The sequence below is a fragment of the Oncorhynchus tshawytscha genome, unplaced genomic scaffold (assembly GCF_018296145.1).
Source record: "Oncorhynchus tshawytscha isolate Ot180627B unplaced genomic scaffold, Otsh_v2.0 Un_scaffold_14120_pilon_pilon, whole genome shotgun sequence".
Classification (NCBI taxonomy): domain Eukaryota; kingdom Metazoa; phylum Chordata; class Actinopteri; order Salmoniformes; family Salmonidae; genus Oncorhynchus; species Oncorhynchus tshawytscha.
The window spans coordinates 187,501-207,500 of record NW_024609564.1 but is presented as its reverse complement, the minus strand read 5'-3'; the positions used below and the strand labels follow the sequence as shown (position 1 = coordinate 207,500).

The following is a 20,000-nucleotide window of genomic DNA, read 5'->3' as shown; positions in this document are numbered from 1 at the left end:
TGTGTGACAGGAATGATTTACTGTCTCAATGTCTTCATGGAATTATATCTGCAAAGGACTGGGAGGGAGGGAGAGGAGAGAGAGAGAGAGACAGAGAGATAAAGAGAGAGAGAGGCAGAGAGGGAGATTCATTACGAGAGGTGGACAGAGCGAGGGAAGACTGAGATAGAAGAGAGAAGAAAGAGGAAGATGTATCAGAGGAGGAAGATGGATTGTGAGGAGAACAGACAGGTAGTTTCCGTGAGGAAATATTTCTTCAATCCTGGATGGGAACACTACAGTGGTTACTGCTGGAAACACGGTTGGTTCAGCATTCTATAACACTCGTAAATATTCTGTCCCTCTCTCCTCCATCTCTCCTCTCTCCTACATCTCTCTCCTACATCTCTCCTCCATCTCTCTTCTCTCCTCCATCTCTCCTCCATCTCCATCTCTCCTCCATCTCCCTCTCTCCTCCATCTCTCCTCCATCTCTCCTCCATCTCTCCTCCTCCCTCTCTCCTCCATTTCCATCTCTCCTCCATCTCCATCTCTCCTCCATCTCCCTCTCTCTCCTCCATCTCCATCTCTCCTCCATCTCTCCTCCATCTCTCCTCCATCTCCTCTCTCTCCTCCATCTCTCCTCCATCTCCATCTCCCCTCCATCCATCTCCCCTCCATCTCCATCCTCCATCTCCATCCATCTCCTCCCTCTCTCTCCCTCTCTCCTCAATCTCCATCTCCTCCATCTCCTCCATCTCCCTCTCTCTCCATCTCTCATCTCTCCTCCATCTCTCCTCCATCTCCATCTCTCCTCCATCTCTCCTCCATCTCCATCTCTCCTCCATCTCCCTCTCTCAACCATCTCCCTCTCTCCTCCATCTCCCTCTCTCCTCCATCTCCATCTCTCCTCCATCTCTCCTCCATCTCGCTCTCTCAACCATCTCTCCCTCTCTCCTCCATCTCCCTCTCTCCTCCATCTCTCCTCCCTCTCTCCTCCATCTCTCTCCATCTCCATCTCTCCTCCATCTCTCCTCCATCTCCTTCTCTCCTCCATCTCTCCTCCATCTCCATCTACATTCTCTCCTCCATCTCTCCTCCATCTCCATCTCTCCTCCATCTCCATCTCTCCTCCATCTCCATCTCTCCTCCATCTCTCCTCCATCTCTCCTCCATCTCCCTCTCTCCTCCATCTCCATCTCTCCTCCATCTCCCTCTCTCCTCCCTCTCCTCCTCCATCTCCTCCTCCCTCTCTCTCCATCTCTCCTCTCTCTCTCCCTCTCTCCTCCATCTCTCCTCTCCTCTCCATCTCTCCTCCATCTCTCCTCCATCTCTCCTCTCTCCTCCCTCTCCTCCCTCTCCTCCTCTCCTCCATCTCTCCTCCATCTCTCCTCCATCTCCATCTCTCTCCCTCTCTCCTCCCTCTCTCCTCCATCTCTCCTCCCTCTCTCCTCCATCTCTCCTCCATCTCTCCTCCATCTCCATCTCTCCTCCTCTCTCTCCTCCATCTCTCCTCCATCTCTCCTCTCTCCTCCCTCTCTCCTCCCTCTCTCCTCCCTCTCTCCTCCATCTCCATCTCTCTCCATCTCCATCTCCATCTCTCCCCCATCTCTCCTCCCTCTCTCCTCCCTCTCTCCTCCCTCTCTCCTCCCTCTCTCCTCCATCTCTCCTCCATCTCTCCTTCATCTCCATCTCTCCTCCCTCTCTCCTCCATCTCTCCTCCATCTCTCCTCTCTCCTCCCTCTCCTCCCTCTCCTCCCTCTCTCTCCTCCTCTCTCCTCCATCTCTCCTCCATCTCCATCTCTCCTCCTCCATCTCCATCTCTCCTCTCTCTCTCCTCCCTCTCCTCCTCCATCTCTCCTCCATCTCTCCTCCATCTCCTCTCTCCTCTCCTCTCTCCTCCATCTCTCCTCCATCTCTCCTCCATCTCCTCATCTCTCCTCCATCTCCATCTCTCCCATCTCCCTCCCTCTCTCCTCCATCTCTCCTCCATCTCTCCTCTCTCCTCCCTCTCTCCTCCCTCTCTCCTCCATCTCTCCTCCACTCTCTCCTCCATCTCTCCTCCATCTCCATCTCTCCTCCCTCTCTCCTCCATCTCTCCTCCATCTCCATCTCTCCTCTCTCCTCCATCTCTCCTCCATCTCTCCTCCATCTCTCCTCCATCTCTCCTCCCTCTCTCCTCCATCTCTCCTCCCTATCTCTCTCCTCCATCTCCATCTCTCTCCTCCTCTCCATCTCTCCTCCCTCTCTCCTCCATCTCTCCTCCATCTCCATCTCTCTCCATCTCCCTCCATCTCCTCCATCTCCCTCCATCTCTCCTCCATCTCTCCTCCATCTCTCTCCATCTCTCCTCCATCTCCATCTCTCCTCCATCTCCTCCATCTCCATCTCTCCTCCATCCTCCATCTCTCCTCCATCTCCATCTCTCCTCCATCTCCCTCTCTCCTACCTGTATCTCTCCTCCATCTCCTCCATCCATCTCTCTCCATCTCCATCTCTCCTCCATCTCCCTCTATATTATAGACTCCTCCATCTCCCTCTCCCTCCATCTCCCTCCTCCATCTCTCCTCCATCTCCCTCTCTCCTCCATCTCTCCTCCATCTCCATCTCCCCTCCATCTCCCCTCCATCTCTCCTCCATCTCCATCTCTCCTCCCTCTCTCCTCCCTCTCTCCTCCATCTCCATCTCTCCTCCATCTCCCTCTCTCCTCCATCTCTCATCTCTCCTCCATCTCTCCTCCATCTCCCTCTCTCCTCCTCTCTCCTCCCTCTCTCCTCCATCTCTCCCCCTCTCTCCTCCATCTCTCCCCCTCTCTCCTCCATCTCCCTCTCTCCTCCATCTCTCCTCCATCTCTCCTCCCTCTCTCCTCCCTCTCTCCTCCATCTCTCCTCCATCTCTCCTCCATCTCTCCTCCCTCTCTCCTCCATCTCCATCTCTCCTTCATCTCTCCTCCATCTCTCTCCTGTGTGTGTGCAGCCAGCTGGATTATAACCAGATCAGCTGTATAGAGGACGGAGCGTTCAGAGCTCTACGAGACCTGGAAGTACTGTGAGTAACCTCTGACCTCTGACACCTCCACGTCCAGAGACACTTCCTGTTGAACTGACTTTTACATCCATGTATTTTATCTGGTTTAAATGCTTCCTCTTTATTCATTTGTGCCTCTCTCTCGCTGTCTCTCTCTCTCTCTCTCTCTCTCTCTCTCTCTCTCTCTCTGTCTCTCTCTCTCTCTGTCTTTGTCTCTCTCTCTCTATCCCCTCTCTCTTCCTCTCTCTCTATCCCCTCTGTCTCTCTCTCTCTCTCTATCTCACTCTACCTGTAGTCTATCCCCTATTAACACTAGTCTACCTGTAGTTATATTATAGACTATTAACCCTATTAACACTCTCTCCCCATCTCTTTACTGTCTCTCACTCTCTATCCTCTATCTATATTTAACACTGTCTACCTGTCTTATATTATAGACTATTAACACTATTAACTAGTCTCTGTCTCTATCTATACTCTGTCTCTCTCTCTCTGTCTCTCTCTCTATCCCCTCTCTCTTCCTCTCTCTCTATCCCCTATTATCTCTCTCTCTCTCCATCTCTCACTCTATCCCCCTCTCTATTAACCCCCTCTCTCCCCGTCTCTCTCTGTCTCTCTACCTCTATCCCTCTCTCTCACTAGTCTCTCTCTCTCTATTATATCTCTACTCTCTTCCCTCTTAACTCTCCCTCTACCCTCCCCACACTCTCTCTGTCTCTCTCTCCCCTCTATCTAACACTATTAACACCTCTCTCTCTGTCTACTCTCCCCCACTCTCTCTCTATCCACCTCTCTCTCTGTCTCTCTCCCCCTCTCTCTCTATCCACCTCTCTCTCTGTCTCTCTCTCCCTCTCTCTCTCTATCCCCCCTCTCTCTGTCTCTCTCCCCCTCTCTCTCTATCCACCTCTCTCCCTGTCTCTCTCTATCCCTCTATCACTCTCTCTCTCTACAGAACTCTGAACAACAACAATATAAGTCGTCTGTCGGTGGCTAGTTTCAACCACATGCCCAAACTGAGAACCTTGTGAGTGTTGCAAAACTATTATCACTATTTACACTGGTCTACCTGTAGTTATATTATAGACTATTAACACTATTAACACTAGTCTACCTGTAGTTATATTATAGACTATTAACACTAGTCTACCTGTAGTTATATTATAGACTATTAACACTAGTCTACCTGTAGTTATATTATATACTATTAACTATTATATTATATTACTATTAACACTAGTCTACCTGTAGTTATATTATAGACTATTAACACTAGTCTACCTGTAGTTATATTATAGACTATTAACACTATTAACACTAGTCTACCTGTAGTTATATTATAGACTATTACCTGTAGTTATATTATAGTCTACCTATTAACACTAGTTATATTATAGACTATTAACACTAGTCTACCTGTAGTTATATTATAGACTATTAACACTATTAACACTAGTCTACCTGTAGTTATATTATAGACTATTAACACTAGTCTACCTGTAGTTATATTATAGACTATTAACACTATTAACACTAGTCTACCTGTAGTTATATTATAGACTATTATACACTAGTCTACCTGTAACTACTAGTCTACCTGTAGTTATATTATAGACTATTAACACTATTAACACTAGTCTACCTGTAGTTATATTATAGACTATTAACACTATTAACACTAGTCTACCTGTAGTTATATTATAGACTATTAACACTATTAACACTAGTCTACCTGTAGTTATATTATAGACTATTAACACTGGTCTACCTGTAGTTATATTATAGACTATTAACACTGGTCTATCCGTAGTTATATTATATACTATATTAACACTAGTCTACCTGTAGTTATATTATAGACTATTAACACTATTAACACTAGTCTCCTGTAGTTATATTATAGACTATTAACACTAGTCTACCTGTAGTTATATTATAGACTATTAACACTATTAACACTAGTCTACCTGTAGTTATATTATACACTATTAACACTAGTCTACCTGTAGTTATATTATAGACTATTAACACTATTAACACTAGTCTACCTGTAGTTATATTATAGACTATTAACACTATTAACACTAGTCTACCTGTAGTTATATTATAGACTATTAACACTATTAACACTAGTCTACCTGTAGTTATATTATAGACTATTAACACTATTAACACTAGTCTACCTGTAGTTATATTATAGACTATTAACACTAGTCTACCTGTAGTTATATTATAGACTATTAACACTATTAACACTAGTCTACCTGTAGTTATATTATAGACTATTAACACTATTAACACTAGTCTACCTGTAGTTATATTATAGACTATTAACACTAGTCTACCTGTAGTTATATTATAGACTATTAACACTAGTCTACCTGTAGTTATATTATAGACTATTAACACTAGTCTACCTGTAGTTATATTATAGACTACTATTAACACTAGTCTACCTGTAGTTATATTATAGACTATTAACACTATTAACACTAGTCTACCTGTAGTTATATTATAGACTATTAACACTAGTCTACCTGTAGTTATATTATAGACTATTAACATTAACACTAGTCTACCTGTAGTTATATTATAGACTATTAACACTAGTCTACCTGTAGTTATATTATATACTATTAACACTAGTCTACCTGTAGTTATATTATAGACTATTAACACTATTAACACTAGTCTACCTGTAGGTATATTATATACTATTATTAACACTACTACCTGTAGTTATACATAGACTATTAACACTATTAACACTCTACCTGTAGTTATATTATAGACTATTAACACTAGTCTACCTGTAGTTATATTATAGACTATTAACACTAGTCTACCTGTATTATATTATATTATAGTCTACTATTAACACTAGTCTACCTGTAGTTATATTATAGACTATTAACACTAGTCTACCTGTAGTTATATTATAGACTATTAACACTATTCTACCTGTAGTTATATTATATACTATTAACACTGGTCTACCTGTAGTTATATTATAGACTATTAACACTATTAACACTAGTCTACCTGTAGTTATATTATAGACTATTAACACTAGTCTACCTGTAGTTATATTATAGACTATTAACACTAGTCTACCTGTAGTTATATTATAGACTATTAACACTATTAACACTAGTCTACCTGTAGTTATATTATAGACTATTAACACTATTAACACTAGTCTACCTGTAGTTATATTATAGACTATTAACACTATTAACACTAGTCTACCTGTAGTTATATTATAGACTATTAACACTAGTCTACCTGTAGTTATATTATAGACTATTAACACTAGTCTACCTGTAGTTATATTATAGACTATTAACACTAGTCTACCTGTAGTTATATTATATACTATTAACACTAGTCTACCTGTAGTTATATTATAGACTATTAACACTAGTCTACCTGTAGTTATATTATAGACTATTAACACTAGTCTACCTGTAGTTATATTATAGACTATTAACACTAGTCTACCTGTAGTTATATTATAGACTATTAACACTAGTCTACCTGTAGTTATATTATAGACTATTAACACTAGTCTACCTGTAGTTATATTATAGACTATTAACACTAGTCTACCTGTAGTTATATTATAGACTATTAACACTATTAACACTAGTCTACCTGTTATATTATATATTAACACTAGTCTACCTATTATATTACTATTAACACTAGTCTACCTGTAGTTATATTATAGACTATTAACACTAGTCTACCTGTAGTTATATTATAGACTATTAACACTAGTCTACCTGTAGTTATATTATAGACTATTAACACTAGTCTACCTGTAGTTATGTTATAGACTATTAACACTAGTCTACCTGTAGTTATATTATATACTATTAACACTGGTCTACCTGTAGTTATATTATATACTATTAACACTGGTCTACCTGTAGTTATATTATAGACTATTAACACTATTAACACTAGTCTACCTGTAGTTATATTATAGACTATTAACACTATTAACACTAGTCTACCTGTAGTTATATTATAGACTATTAACACTAGTCTACCTGTAGTTATATTATAGACTATTAACACTAGTCTACCTGTAGTTATATTATAGACTATTAACACTAGTCTACCTGTAGTTATATTATAGACTATTAACACTAGTCTACCTGTAGTTATATTATAGACTATTAACACTAGTCTACCTGTAGTTATATTATAGACTATATTAACACTAGTCTACCTGTAGTTATATTATAGACTATTAACACTAGTCTACCTGTAGTTATATTATAGACTATTAACACTAGTCTACCTGTAGTTATATTATAGACTATTAACACTAGTCTACCTGTAGTTATATTATAGACTATTAACACTTGTCTACCTGTAGTTATATTATAGACTATTAACACGAGTCTACCTGTAGTTATATTATAGACTATTAACACTAGTCTACCTGTAGTTATATTATAGACTATTAACACTAGTCTCCTGTAGTTATATTATAGACTATTAACACTATTAACACTAGTCTACCTGTAGTTATATTATAGACTATTAACACTAGTCTACCTGTAGTTATATTATAGACACTCCAGTCGTCTCCACTACAACAACTTGTTGTGTGACTGTGTGTGTTAACGTGTCTCTCCTCTCTCTCTCTCTCCTCTCCAGTCGTCTCCACTCCAACAACCTGTTCTGCGACTGTCACGTGGCCTGGTTGTCAGAGTGGTTGAGGCAGCGTCCCCGTCTGGGTCTCTACACACAGTGCATGTCCCCTCCTACAATGAGGGGACACAACGTGGCTGAGGTCCAGAAGAAAGAGTTTGTTTGCACAGGTAGTGTGTGTGTGTGTGTGTGTGTGTGTGTGTGTGTGTGTGTGTGTGTGTGTGTGTGTGTGTGTGTGTGTGTGTGTGTTGTGTTTAACTGTTCTTGGACCAGATGTCCCCACTAGAATAATAAACTAACAAACATTTGACCACCTGGGGACATTTGTTGGTCCCCACAAGGTCAAATGCTGTTTCTAGGAGCTAGAGTTAAGTTTAGGGTTAGGAGCTAGGGTTAGGAGCTAGGCTTAGGAGCTAGGGTTAGGAGCTAGAGCTAAGTTTAGGGTTAGGAGCTAGGGTTAAGTTTAGGGTTAGGAGCTAGGGTTAGGAGCTAGGGTTAGGAGCTAGGGTTAGGAGCTAGGGTTATGGTTAGGAGCTAGGGTTATGTTTAGGGTTAGGAGCTAGGGTTAGGAGCTAGGGTTATGGTTAGGAGCTAGGGTTATGTTTAGGGTTAGGAGCTAGGGTTAGGAGCTAGGGTTAGGAGCTTTAGGTTTAGCTAGGGTTAGGAGCTAGGGTTAGGAGCTAGGGTTAGGGTTAGGAGCTAGAGTTAAGTTTAGGGTTAGGAGCTAGGGTTAAGTTTAGGGTTAGGAGCTAGGGTTAGGTTTAGGGTTAGGAGCTAGGGTTAGGAGCTAGGGTTATGGTTAGGAGCTAGGGTTATGTTTAGGGTTAGGAGCTAGGGTTAGGAGTTAGGGCTAGGGTTAGGAGGGTTAGGAGGGTTAGGGTTAGGGCTAGGGTTAGGAGGGTTAGGGCTAGGGTTAGGGCTAGGGTTAGGGTTAGGGCTAGGGTTAGGGTTAGGGCTAGGGTTAGGAGGGTTAGGGTTAAGGCTAGGGCTAGGGTTAGGAGGGTTAGGGTTAGGGCTAGGGTTAGGGTTAGGGCTAGGGTTAGGGTTAGGAGGGTTAGGGCTAGGGTTAGGGTTAGGGCTAGGGTTAGGGCTAGGATTAGGAGGGTTAGGAGGGTTAGGGTTAGGGCTAGGGTTAGGGTTAGGGTTAGGGTTAGGGTTAGGAGGGTTAGGGTTAGGGCTAGGGTTAGGGTTAGGGCTAGGGGTAGGAGGGTTAGGGCTAGGGTTAGGGTTAGGGTTAGGGATAGGGCTAGGGTTAGGAGGGTTAGGGTTAGGGTTAGGAGGGTTAGGGCTAGGGTTAGGGCTAGGGTTAGGAGGGTTAAGGAGGGTTAGGGTTAGGGTTAGCGGTACAATACTGTGTCTCCATGTCTTCATCTGTCTTCATAATGTTTCTCTTTGTTTCTCTCTATGTGTGTGTGTGCATGTGCGTGTGCGTGTGTGTGTGTGTGTGTGTGTGTGTGTGTGTGTGTGTGTGTGTGTGTGTGTGTGTGTGTGTTTAGGCCACCAGTCCTCCCTCTCCTGCAGTGTTCTCCAGTGTCCGGACTCCTGTACCTGCAGTAACAACATAGTGGACTGTAGAGGAAAGAGCCTTTCTGAGATACCTGACAACCTGCCTGAGACCATCACAGAGATGTAAGACACACACACACCTGACAACCTGCCTGAGACCATCACAGAGATGTAAGACACACACACACCTGGCAACCTGCCTGAGACCATCACAGAGATGTAAGACACACACACACCTGACAACCTGCCTGAGACCATCACAGAGATGTAAGACACACACACACCTGGCAACCTGCCTGAGACCATCACAGAGATGTAAGACACACACACACACCTAGCAACTGACCTTTACACACACACACACCTAGCAACCGACCTACACACACACACACCTAGCAACCAACCTACACACGCACACACACCTAGCAACCGACCTACACACACACACCTAGCAACTGACCTATACACACACACACACCTAGCAACCGGCCTACACACACACACACACACCTAGCAACCGACCTACACACACACACATACACCTAGCAACCTACCTATAAACATACACACATAAATATACACACACGCATGCATTGTACCTACACGAACACACGCAAAGCACACACACAGACACACGTCAACACAGACACATACACACACACTCTCAGTCTGGCTGTAAAACCACAGCTGTGTGAAATGAGACTTTTGTTACATTAGAGCCTTATTCTAACATGGATTCAATTCATTGTAATCCTCAATCTCAAAACCCCATGATGACATCACAATACCCCATGATGACATCACAATACCCCATGATGACATCACAATACCCCATGATGACATCACAATACCCCATGATGACATCACAATACCCCATGATGACATCACAATACCCCATGATGACATCACAATACCCCATGATGACAAAGTGAAAACAGGTTTTTAGAAATTTTGGCAGATAAGTATTCAGACCCTTTGCTGTGAGTTCAGGTACTTCCTGTTTCCATTGATCATCTTTGAGATGTTTCGACAACTTGGAGTCCACCTGTGGTCAATTCAATTGAGCGCTCCAGAGTTCCTCTGTAGAGATGGGAGAACCAGAAGGACAACCATCTCTGCAGCACTCCAGGCCTTTATGGTAGAGTGGCCAGATGGAAGCCACTCCTCAGCAAAAGGCACATGACAGCCCGCTTGGAGTTTGCTGAAAGGCACCTAAAGACTCTCAGTCTTCATGAGAAACAAGATTCTCTGGTCTGATGAAACCAAGATTGAACTCTTTGGCCTGAATGCCTAGCGTCACGTTTGGAGGAAACCTGGCACCATCCCTACGGTGAAGCATAGTGGTGGCAGCATTATGCTGTGGGGTTGTTTTTCAGTGGTAGGGACTGGGAGACTAGTCAGGATCGAGGCAAAGAACAGAAAGATCCTCAATGAAAACCTGCTCCAGAGCACTCAGGACCTCAAACTGGGACGAAGGTTCACCTTCCAACAGGACAACAACCCTAAGCACACAGCCAAGACAACACAGGAGTGGCTTCGGGACAAGTCTCTGAATGTCCTTGAGTGGCCCAGCCAGAGCCCAGACTTGAATCCAATCTAACATCTCCGGAGAGACCTGAAAATAGCTGTGCAGCGACGCTCCCCATCTAACCTGACAGAGCTTGAGAGGATCTGCAGAGAAGAATGGGAGAAACTCCCCGAATACAGGTGTGCCAAGCTTGTAGCGTCAGACCCAAGAAGACTGGAGGCTGTAATCACTGCCAAAGGTGCTTCAACAAAGTACTGAGTAGAGGGTCTGAATACTTATGGAAATGTGATATTTAACTTTTGTATATTTAATCATTTCTAAAAACCTGTTTTTGTGATGTCATTATGGGGTATTGTGATGTCATTATGGGGTATTGTGATGTCATTATGGGGTATTGTGATGTCATCATGGGGTATTGTGATGTCATCATGGGGTAAGTCAGTATAACTCAGTAGTAGGAAGGTGTTCCTAATGTTTAATAAAGTCGTTGTGTAACTCAGTAGTAGGAAGGTGTTCCTAATGTTTAATAAAGTCGTTGTGTAACTCAGTAGTAGGAAGGTGTTCCTAATGTTTAGTAAAGTCAGTGTAACTCAGTAGTAGGAAGGTGTTCCTAATGTTTAGTAAAGTCGTTGTGTAACTCAGTAGTAGGAAGGTGTTCCTAATGTTTAGTAAAGTCGTTGTGTAACTCAGTAGTAGGAAGGTGTTCCTAATGTTTAGTAAAGTCAGTGTGTAACTCAGTAGTAGGAAGGTGTTCCTAATGTTTAGTAAAGTCAGTGTGTAACTCAGTACTAGGAAGGTGTTCCTAATGTTTAGTAAAGTCAGTGTAACTCAGTAGTAGGAAGGTGTTCCTAATGTTTAGTAAAGTCAGTGTATATCTGTTGTGTTTTTTGTTCTAGTCGGTTGGAACAGAATTCTATCAAGGCTATTCCTGCTGGAGCCTTCTCTCCTTACAAGAAGCTACGCAGAATGTAAGGAGCTGTTTCAAACAATAACAGACTGTACATATTCACCTCTTCTGTCTACTGGGCTATAACATCTGGGTCTGTCTCTGTCTCTCTGGGCTATAACATCTGGGTCTGTCTCTGTCTCTCTGGGCTATAACATCTGGGTCTGTCTGTCTCTGTCTCTCTGGGCTATAACATCTGGGTCTGTCTGTCTCTGTCTCTCTGGGCTATAACATCTGAGTCTCTCTCTGTCTACTGGGCTATAACATCTGGGTCTCTCTCTGTCTACTGGGCTATAACATCTGGGTCTGTCTCTGTCTACTGGGCTATAACATCTGGGTCTGTCTCTGTCTCTCTGGGCTATAACATCTGGGTCTGTCTCTATCTCTCTGGGTCTGTCTCTATCTCTCTGGGTCTGTCTGTCTCTCTGGGTATGTTTGTCTCTGTCTCTCTGGGTCTGTCTTTCTGTCTCTCTGGATCTGTTTGTCTCTGTCTCTCTGGGTCTGTCTGTCTCTGTCTCTCTGGGTCTGTCTTTCTGTCTCTCTGGGTCTGTCTGTCTCTGTCTCTCTGGGTCTGTCTCTGTCTCTCTGGGTCTGTCTGTCTCTGTCTCTCTGGGTCTGTCTGTCTCTGTCTCTCTGGGTCTGTCTGTCTCTGTCTCTCTGGGTCTGTCTGTCTCTGTCTCTCTGGGTCTGTCTCTGTCGACTGGGCTATAACATCTGGGTCTGTCTCTGTCTCTCTGGGCTATAACATCTGGGTCTGTCTCTATCTCTCTGGGTCTGTCTCTATCGCTCTGGGTCTGTTTGTCTCTGTCTCTCTGGGTCTGTCTTCTCTGTCTGTCTGTCTCTGGGGTCTGTTTGTCTCTGTCTCTCTGGGTCTGTCTCTGTCTCTCTGGGTCTGTCTCTGTCTCTCTGGGTCTGTTTGTCTCTGTCTCTCTGGGTCTGTCTCTGGGTCTGTCTCTGGGTCTGTCTGTCTCTGTCTCTCTGGGTCTGTCTGTCTCTGTCTCTCTGGGTCTGTCTTTCTCTGTCTCTCTGGGTCTGTCTGTCTCTCTCTGGGTCTGTCTGTCTCTGTCTCTCTGGGTCTGTCTGTCTCTGTCTCTCTGGGTCTGTTTGTCTCTGTCTCTCTGGGTCTGTCTTTCTGTCTCTGGGTCTGTCTGTCTCTGTCTCTCTGGGTCTGTCTGTCTCTGTCTCTCTGGGTCTGTCTGTCTCTGTCTCTCTGGGTCTGTCTGTCTCTGTCTCTCTGGGTCTGTCTGTCAATTTCAATTTAAGGGCTTTATTATGTTAACGTTGCCAAAGCAAGTGAGGTAGATAATATATAAAGTGAAATAAACAATAAAAATTAACAGTAAACATTACACATACAGAAGTTTCAAAACAATAAAGACATTACAAATGTCATATTATATATATACAGTGTTTTAACAATGTACAAATGGTTAAAGGACACAAGATAAAATAAATAAGCATAAATATGGGTGTATTTACAATGGTGTTTGTTCTTCACTGGTTGCCCTTTTCTCGTGGCAACAGGTCACAAATCTTGCTGCTGTGATGGCACACTGTGGTATTTCACCCAGTAGATATGGGAGATTATCAAAATTGGATTTGTTTTCGAATTCTTTGTGGATCTGTGTAATCTGAGGGAAATATGTCTCTCTAATATGGTCATACATTGGGCAGGAGGTTAGGAAGTGCAGCTCAGTTTCCACCTCATTTTGTGGTTGCTCTGTTTTTTTGTTAATTCTTTCCTCTCTCCCTCTCTCTCTCTCTCTCTCTCTCTCTCTCTCTCTCTCCAGAGATCTCAGTAATAACCAGATATCAGAACTGGCACCAGATGCTTTCCAAGGCCTGAGATCTCTCAACTCTCTGTGAGTATTCTACCCTCTAGCTACAACACACACACACCTTAAGATCCCCTCTATTGACGTTAGCGTGTGTTGTGTTGTCCAGGGTGCTCTACGGGAATAAGATCACGGAAATCTCCAAAGGATTGTTGGAGGGACTGTTTTCTCTTCAGCTACTGTGAGTACCACACACCTGAAATAACACACTCAGACTGTTGAATGCTAAAAAGTTAGCGTGTTCCTATGTGTTTCAGGCAGTTGAATGCAAAAGAGTTAGCGTGTTTCTATGTGTTTCAGGCTGTTGAATGCGAAAGAGTTAGCGTGTTTCTATGTGTTTCAGGCTGTTGAATGCTAAAAAGATAGCATGTTTCAGGCTGTTGAATGCTAAAGAGTTAGCGTGTTCCTATGTTGCAGGCTGTTGAAAGCTAAAGAGTTAGCGTGTTCCTATGTTTCAGGCTGTTGAATGCTAAAGAGTTAGCGTGTTTCTATGTGTTTCAGGCTGTTGAATGCTAAAGAGTTAGCGTGTTTCTATGTGTTTCAGGCTGTTGAATGCTAAAGAGTTAGCGTGTTTCTATGTGTTTCAGGCTGTTGAATGCTAAAAAGATAGCATGTTTCAGGCTGTTGAATGCTAAAGAGTTAGCGTGTTTCTATGTGTTTCAGGCTGCTGAATGCTAATAAGATAGCGTGTTTCTATGTGTTTCAGGCTGTTGAATGCTAATAAGATAGTGTGTTTCAGGCTGTTGAATGCTAATAAGATAGCGTGTTCCTATGTGTTTCAGGCTGTTGAATGCAAAAGAGTTAGCGTGTTCCTATGTGTTTCAGGCTGTTGAATGCTAAAGAGTTAGCGTGTTCCTATGTGTTTCAGGCTGTTGAATGCTAAAGAGTTAGCGTGTTCCTATGTGTTTCAGGCTGTTGAATGCTAATAAGATAGCGTGTCTGCGTGTCGATGCGTTCCAAGACCTTCACAACCTCAACTTGCTCTCTCTATACGACAACAAACTACAGACCATCGCTAAGGGAACGTTTGCTTCACTACGAGCCATACAGACCCTGTACGTACACACACACACACACACACACACACACACACACACACACACACACACACACACACACACACACACACACACACACACACACACACACACACACACACACACACACACACACACACTCACTAAAGACTGAGTCACTGGGATACTTAGGGAAGACATGGTCTGAAACTAAAGACTGAGTCACTGGGATACTTAGAGAAGACGTGGTCTGAGACTAAAGACTGAGGAGTCACTGGGATACTTAGGGAAGACGTGGTCTGAGACTAAAGACTGAGTCACTGGGATACTTAGGGAAGACGTGGTCTGAGACTAAAGACTGAGTCACTGGGATACTTAGGGAAGACGTGGTCTGAGACTAAAGACTGAGTCACTGGGATACTTAGGGAAGACGTGGTCTGAGACTAAAGACTGAGGAGTCACTGGGATACTTAGGGAAGACGTGGTCTGAGACTAAAGACTGAGTCACTGGGATACTTAGGGAAGACGTGGTCTGAGACTAAAGACTGAGTCACTGGGATACTTAGGGAAGACGTGGTCTGAGTCACTGGGATACTTAGGGAAGACGTGGTCTGAGACTAAAGACTGAGTCACTGGGATACTTAGGGAAGACGTGGTCTGAGTCACTGGGATACTTAGGGAAGACATGGTCTGAGACTAAAGACTGAGTCACTGGGATACTTAGGGAAGACGTGGTCTGAGACTAAAGACTGAGTCACTGGGATACTTAGGGAAGACGTGGTCTGAGACTAAAGACTGAGTCACTGGGATACTTAGGGAAGACGTGGTCTGAGACTAAAGACTGAGTCACTGGGATACTTAGGGAAGACGTGGTCTGAGACTAAAGACTGAGTCACTGGGATACTTAGGGAAGACGTGGTCTGAGGGAAGACGTGGTCTGAGTCACTGGGATACTTAGGGAAGACGTGGTCTGAAACTAAAGACTGAGTCACTGGGATACTTAGGGAAGACGTGGTCTGAGACTAAAGACTGAGTCACTGGGATACTTAGGGAAGACGTGGTCTGAGACTAAAGACTGAGTCACTGGGATACTTAGGGAAGACGTGGTCTGAGTCACTGGGATACTTAGGGGAGACGTGGTCTGAAACTAAAGACTGAGTCACTGGGATACTTAGGGAAGACGTGGTCTGAGTCACTGGGATACTTAGGGAAGACGTGGTCTGAGACTAAAGACTGAGTCACTGGGATACTTAGGGAAGACGTGGTCTGAGACTAAAGACTGAGTCACTGGGATACTTAGGGAAGACGTGGTCTGAGTCACTGGGATACTTAGGGAAGACGTGGTCTGAAACTAAAGACTGAGACACTGGGATACTTAGGGATACTTAGGGAGAGACGGTCTGAGACTAAAGACTGAGTCACTGGGATACTTAGGGAAGACACTGGGATGGGGAAGACGTGGTCTGAGACTAAAGACTGAGTCACTGGGATACTTAGGGAAGACGTGGTCTGAGTCACTGGGATACTTAGGGAAGACGTGGTCTGAAGACTGAGTCTGGGAAGACTGAGTCACTGGGATACTTAGGGAAGACGTGGTCTGAGACTAAAGACTGAGTCACTGGGATACTTAGGGAAGACGTGGTCTGAGACTAAAGACTGAGTCACTGGGATACTTAGGGAAGACGTCACTGGGATCTTAGGGAAGACGTGGTCTGAAAGACTGAGTCACTGGGATACTTAGGGAAGACGTGGTCTGAGACTAAAGACTGGTCTGAGTCACTGGGATACTTAGGGAAGACGTGGTCTGAGACTAAAGACTGAGTCACTGGGATACTTAGGGAAGACGTGGTCTGAGACTAAAGACTGAGACTGTCACTGGGATACTTAGGGAAGACGTGGTCTGAGACTAAAGACTGAGTCACTGGGATACTTAGGGAAGACGTGGTCTGAGACTAAAGACTGAGTCACTGGGATACTTAGGGAAGACGTGGTCTGAGACTAAAGACTGAGTCACTGGGATACTTAGGGAAGACGTGGTCTGAAACTAAAGACTGAGTCACTGGGATACTTAGGGAAGACGTGGTCTGAGACTAAAGACTGAGTCACTGGGATACTTAGGGAAGACGTGGTCACTGGGACTTAAAGACTCTGAGTCACTGGGGGATACTTAGGGAAGACGTGGTCTGAGACTAAAGACTGAGTCACTGGGATACTTAGGGAAGACGTGGTCTGAGACTAAAGACTGAGTCACTGGGATAAGGGAAGACGTGGTCTGAGACTCACTGGGATACTTAGGGAAGACGTGGTCTGAGACTGGGATCACTGGGATACTTAGGGAAGACGTGGTCTGAGACTAAAGACTGAGTCACTGGGATACACTGGGACTAAAGACGTGGTCTGAGTCACACTGGGATACTTAGGGAAGACGTGGTCTGAGACTAAAGACTGAGTCACTGGGATACTTAGGGAAGACGTCACTGGGGGATACTTAGGGAAGACGTGGTCTGAAACTAAAGACTGAGTCACTGGGATACTTAGGGAAGACGTGGTCTGAGACTAAAGACTGAGGAGTCACTGGGATACTTAGGGAAGACGTGGTCTGAGACTAAAGACTGAGTCACTGGGATACTTAGGGAAGACGTGGTCTGAGACTAAAGACTGAGTCACTGGGATACTTAGGGAAGACGTGGTCTGAGACTAAAGACTGAGTCACTGGGATACTTAGGGAAGACGTGGTCTGAGACTAAAGACTGAGTCACTGGGATACTTAGGGAAGACGTGGTCTGAGACTAAAGACTGAGTCACTGGGATACTTAGGGAAGACGTGGTCTGAGACTAAAGACTGAGTCACTGGGATACTTAGGGAAGACGTGGTCTGAGTCACTGGGATACTTAGGGAAGACGTGGTCTGAAACTAAAGACTGAGTCACTGGGATACTTAGGGAAGACGTGGTCTGAGACTAAAGACTGAGTCACTGGGATACTTAGGGAAGACGTGGTCTGAGACTAAAGACTGAGTCACTGGGATACTTAGGGAAGACGTGGTCTGAGTCACTGGGATACTTAGGGAAGACGTGGTCTGAGACTAAAGACTGAGTCACTGGGATACTTAGGGAAGACGTGGTCTGAGACTAAAGACTGAGTCACTGGGATACTTAGGGAAGACGTGGTCTGAGTCACTGGGATACTTAGGGAAGATGTGGTCTGAGACTAAAGACTGAGAGTCAAGACTGGGATACTGAGTCACTGGGATACTTAGGAGAGACGTGGTCTGAAACTAAAGACTGAGTCACTGGGATACTTAGGGAAGACGTGGTCTGAGTCACTGGGATACTTAGGGAAGACGTGGTCTGAGACTAAAGACTGAGTCACTGGGATACTTAGGGAAGACGTGGTCTGAGACTAAAGACTGAGTCACTGGGATACTTAGGGAAGACGTGGTCTGAGACTAAAGACTGAGTCACTGGGATACTTAGGGAAGATGTGGTCTGAGATTAAAGACTGAGTCACTGGGATACTTAGGGAAGACGTGGTCTGAGTCACTGGGAGTCACTGGGATACTTAGGGAAGACTGAAACTAAAGACTGGTCACTGGGATACTTAAAGACGTGGTCTGAAACTGAGTCACTGGGATACTTAGGGAAGACGTGGTCTGAGTCACTGGGATACTTAGGGAAGACGTGGTCTGAGACTAAAGACTGAGTCACTGGGATACTTAGGGAAGACGTGGTCTGAGACTAAAGACTGAGACTCACTGGGGATACTTAGGGAAGACGTGGTCTGAGACTAAAGACTGAGTCACTGGGATACTTAGGGAAGACGTGGTCTGAGACTAAAGACTGAGTCACTGGGATACTTAGGGAAGACGTGGTCTGAGACTAAAGACTGAGTCACTGGGATAGTCTGGGATAGGGAAGACGTGGTCTGAGACTAAAGACTGAGTCACTGGGATACTTAGGGAAGACGTGGTCTGAGACTAAAGACTGAGTCACTGGGATACTTAGGGAAGACACTGGGATGGTCTGAGACTAAAGACTGAGTCACTGGGATACTTAGGGAAGACGTGGTCTGAGACTAAAGACTGAGTCACTGGGATACTTAGGGAAGACGTGGTCTGAGACTAAAGACTGAGTCACTGGGATACTTAGGGAAGACGTGGTCTGAGACTAAAGACTGAGTCACTGGGATACTTAGGGAAGACGTGGAGTCACTGGGATACTTAGGGAAGACGTGGTCACTGGGATACTTAGGGAAGACGTGGTCTGAGTCACTGGGATACTTAGGGAAGACGTGGTCTGAAACTAAAGACTGAGACACTGGGATACTTAGGGAAGACGTGGTCTGAGACTAAAGACTGAGCCACTGGGATACTTAGGGAAGACATGGTCTGAGACTAAAGACTGAGTCACTGGGATACTTAGGGAAGACGTGGTCTGAGTCACTGGGATACTTAGGGAAGACGTGGTCTGAAACTAAAGACTGAGTCACTGGGATACTTAGGGAAGACGTGGTCTGAGACTAAAGACTGAGTCACTGGGATACTTAGGGAAGACGTGGTCTGAGACTAAAGACTGAGTCACTGGGATACTTAGGGAAGACGTGGTCTGAGACTAAAGACTGAGTCACTGGGATACTTAGGGAAGACGTGGTCTGAGACTAAAGACTGAGTCACTGGGATACTTAGGGAAGACGTGGTACTGAGACTGAGACTGGGAAAAGACTGAGAGTCACTGGGATACTTAGGGAAGACGTGGTCTGAGACTAAAGACTGAGTCACTGGGATACTTAGGGAAGACGTGGTCTGAGACTAAAGACTGAGTCACTGGGATACTTAGGGAAGACGTGGTCTGAGACTAAAGACTGAGTCACTGGGATACTTAGGGAAGACGTGGTCTGAGTCTGAGTCACTGGGATACTTAGGGAAGACGTGGTCTGAGACTAAAGACTGAGTCACTGGGATACTTAGGGAAGACGTGGTCTGAGACTAAAGACTGAGTCACTGGGATACTTAGGGAAGACGTGGTCTGAGACTAAAGACTGAGTCACTGGGATACTTAGGGAAGACGTGGTCTGAGACTCTGAGTCACTGGGATACTTAGGGAAGACGTGGTCTGAGACTAAAGACTGAGTCACTGGGATACTTAGGGAAGACGTGGTCTGAGACTAAAGACTGAGTCACTGGGATACTTAGGGAAGACGTGGTCTGTCAGACTAAAGACTGAGACTAAAGACTGAGTCACTGGGATACTTAGGGAAGACGTGGTCTGAGACTAAAGACTGAGTCACTGGGATACTTAGGGAAGACGTGGTCTGAGACTAAAGACTGAGTCACTGGGATACTTAGGGAAGACGTGGTCTGAGACTAAAGACTGAGTCACTGGGATACTTAGGGAAGACGTGGTCTGAGACTAAAGACTGAGTCACTGGGATACTTAGGGAAGACGTGGTCTGAGTCACTGGGATACTTAGGGAAGACGTGGTCTGAGACTAAAGACTGAGTCA

The 20,000-nt window shown here is 44.6% G+C and overlaps 1 protein-coding gene across 1 annotated transcript in view; it reads left to right on the top strand.

Annotated features, from left to right (window-relative positions):
• slit2 (slit homolog 2 (Drosophila)) overlaps nt 1–20,000 on the top strand; it is a gene marked incomplete at its 5' end in the record, with an annotated part of 104,222 nt that overhangs the window by 1,125 nt on the left and 83,097 nt on the right. Inside the window, 8 exon segments of the mRNA XM_042315932.1 lie at nt 2,955–3,026; nt 3,958–4,029; nt 7,674–7,837; nt 9,164–9,296; nt 11,598–11,669; nt 13,438–13,509; nt 13,592–13,663; nt 14,394–14,537. Coding sequence (XP_042171866.1) covers nt 2,955–3,026; nt 3,958–4,029; nt 7,674–7,837; nt 9,164–9,296; nt 11,598–11,669; nt 13,438–13,509; nt 13,592–13,663; nt 14,394–14,537 — 801 coding nt within the window.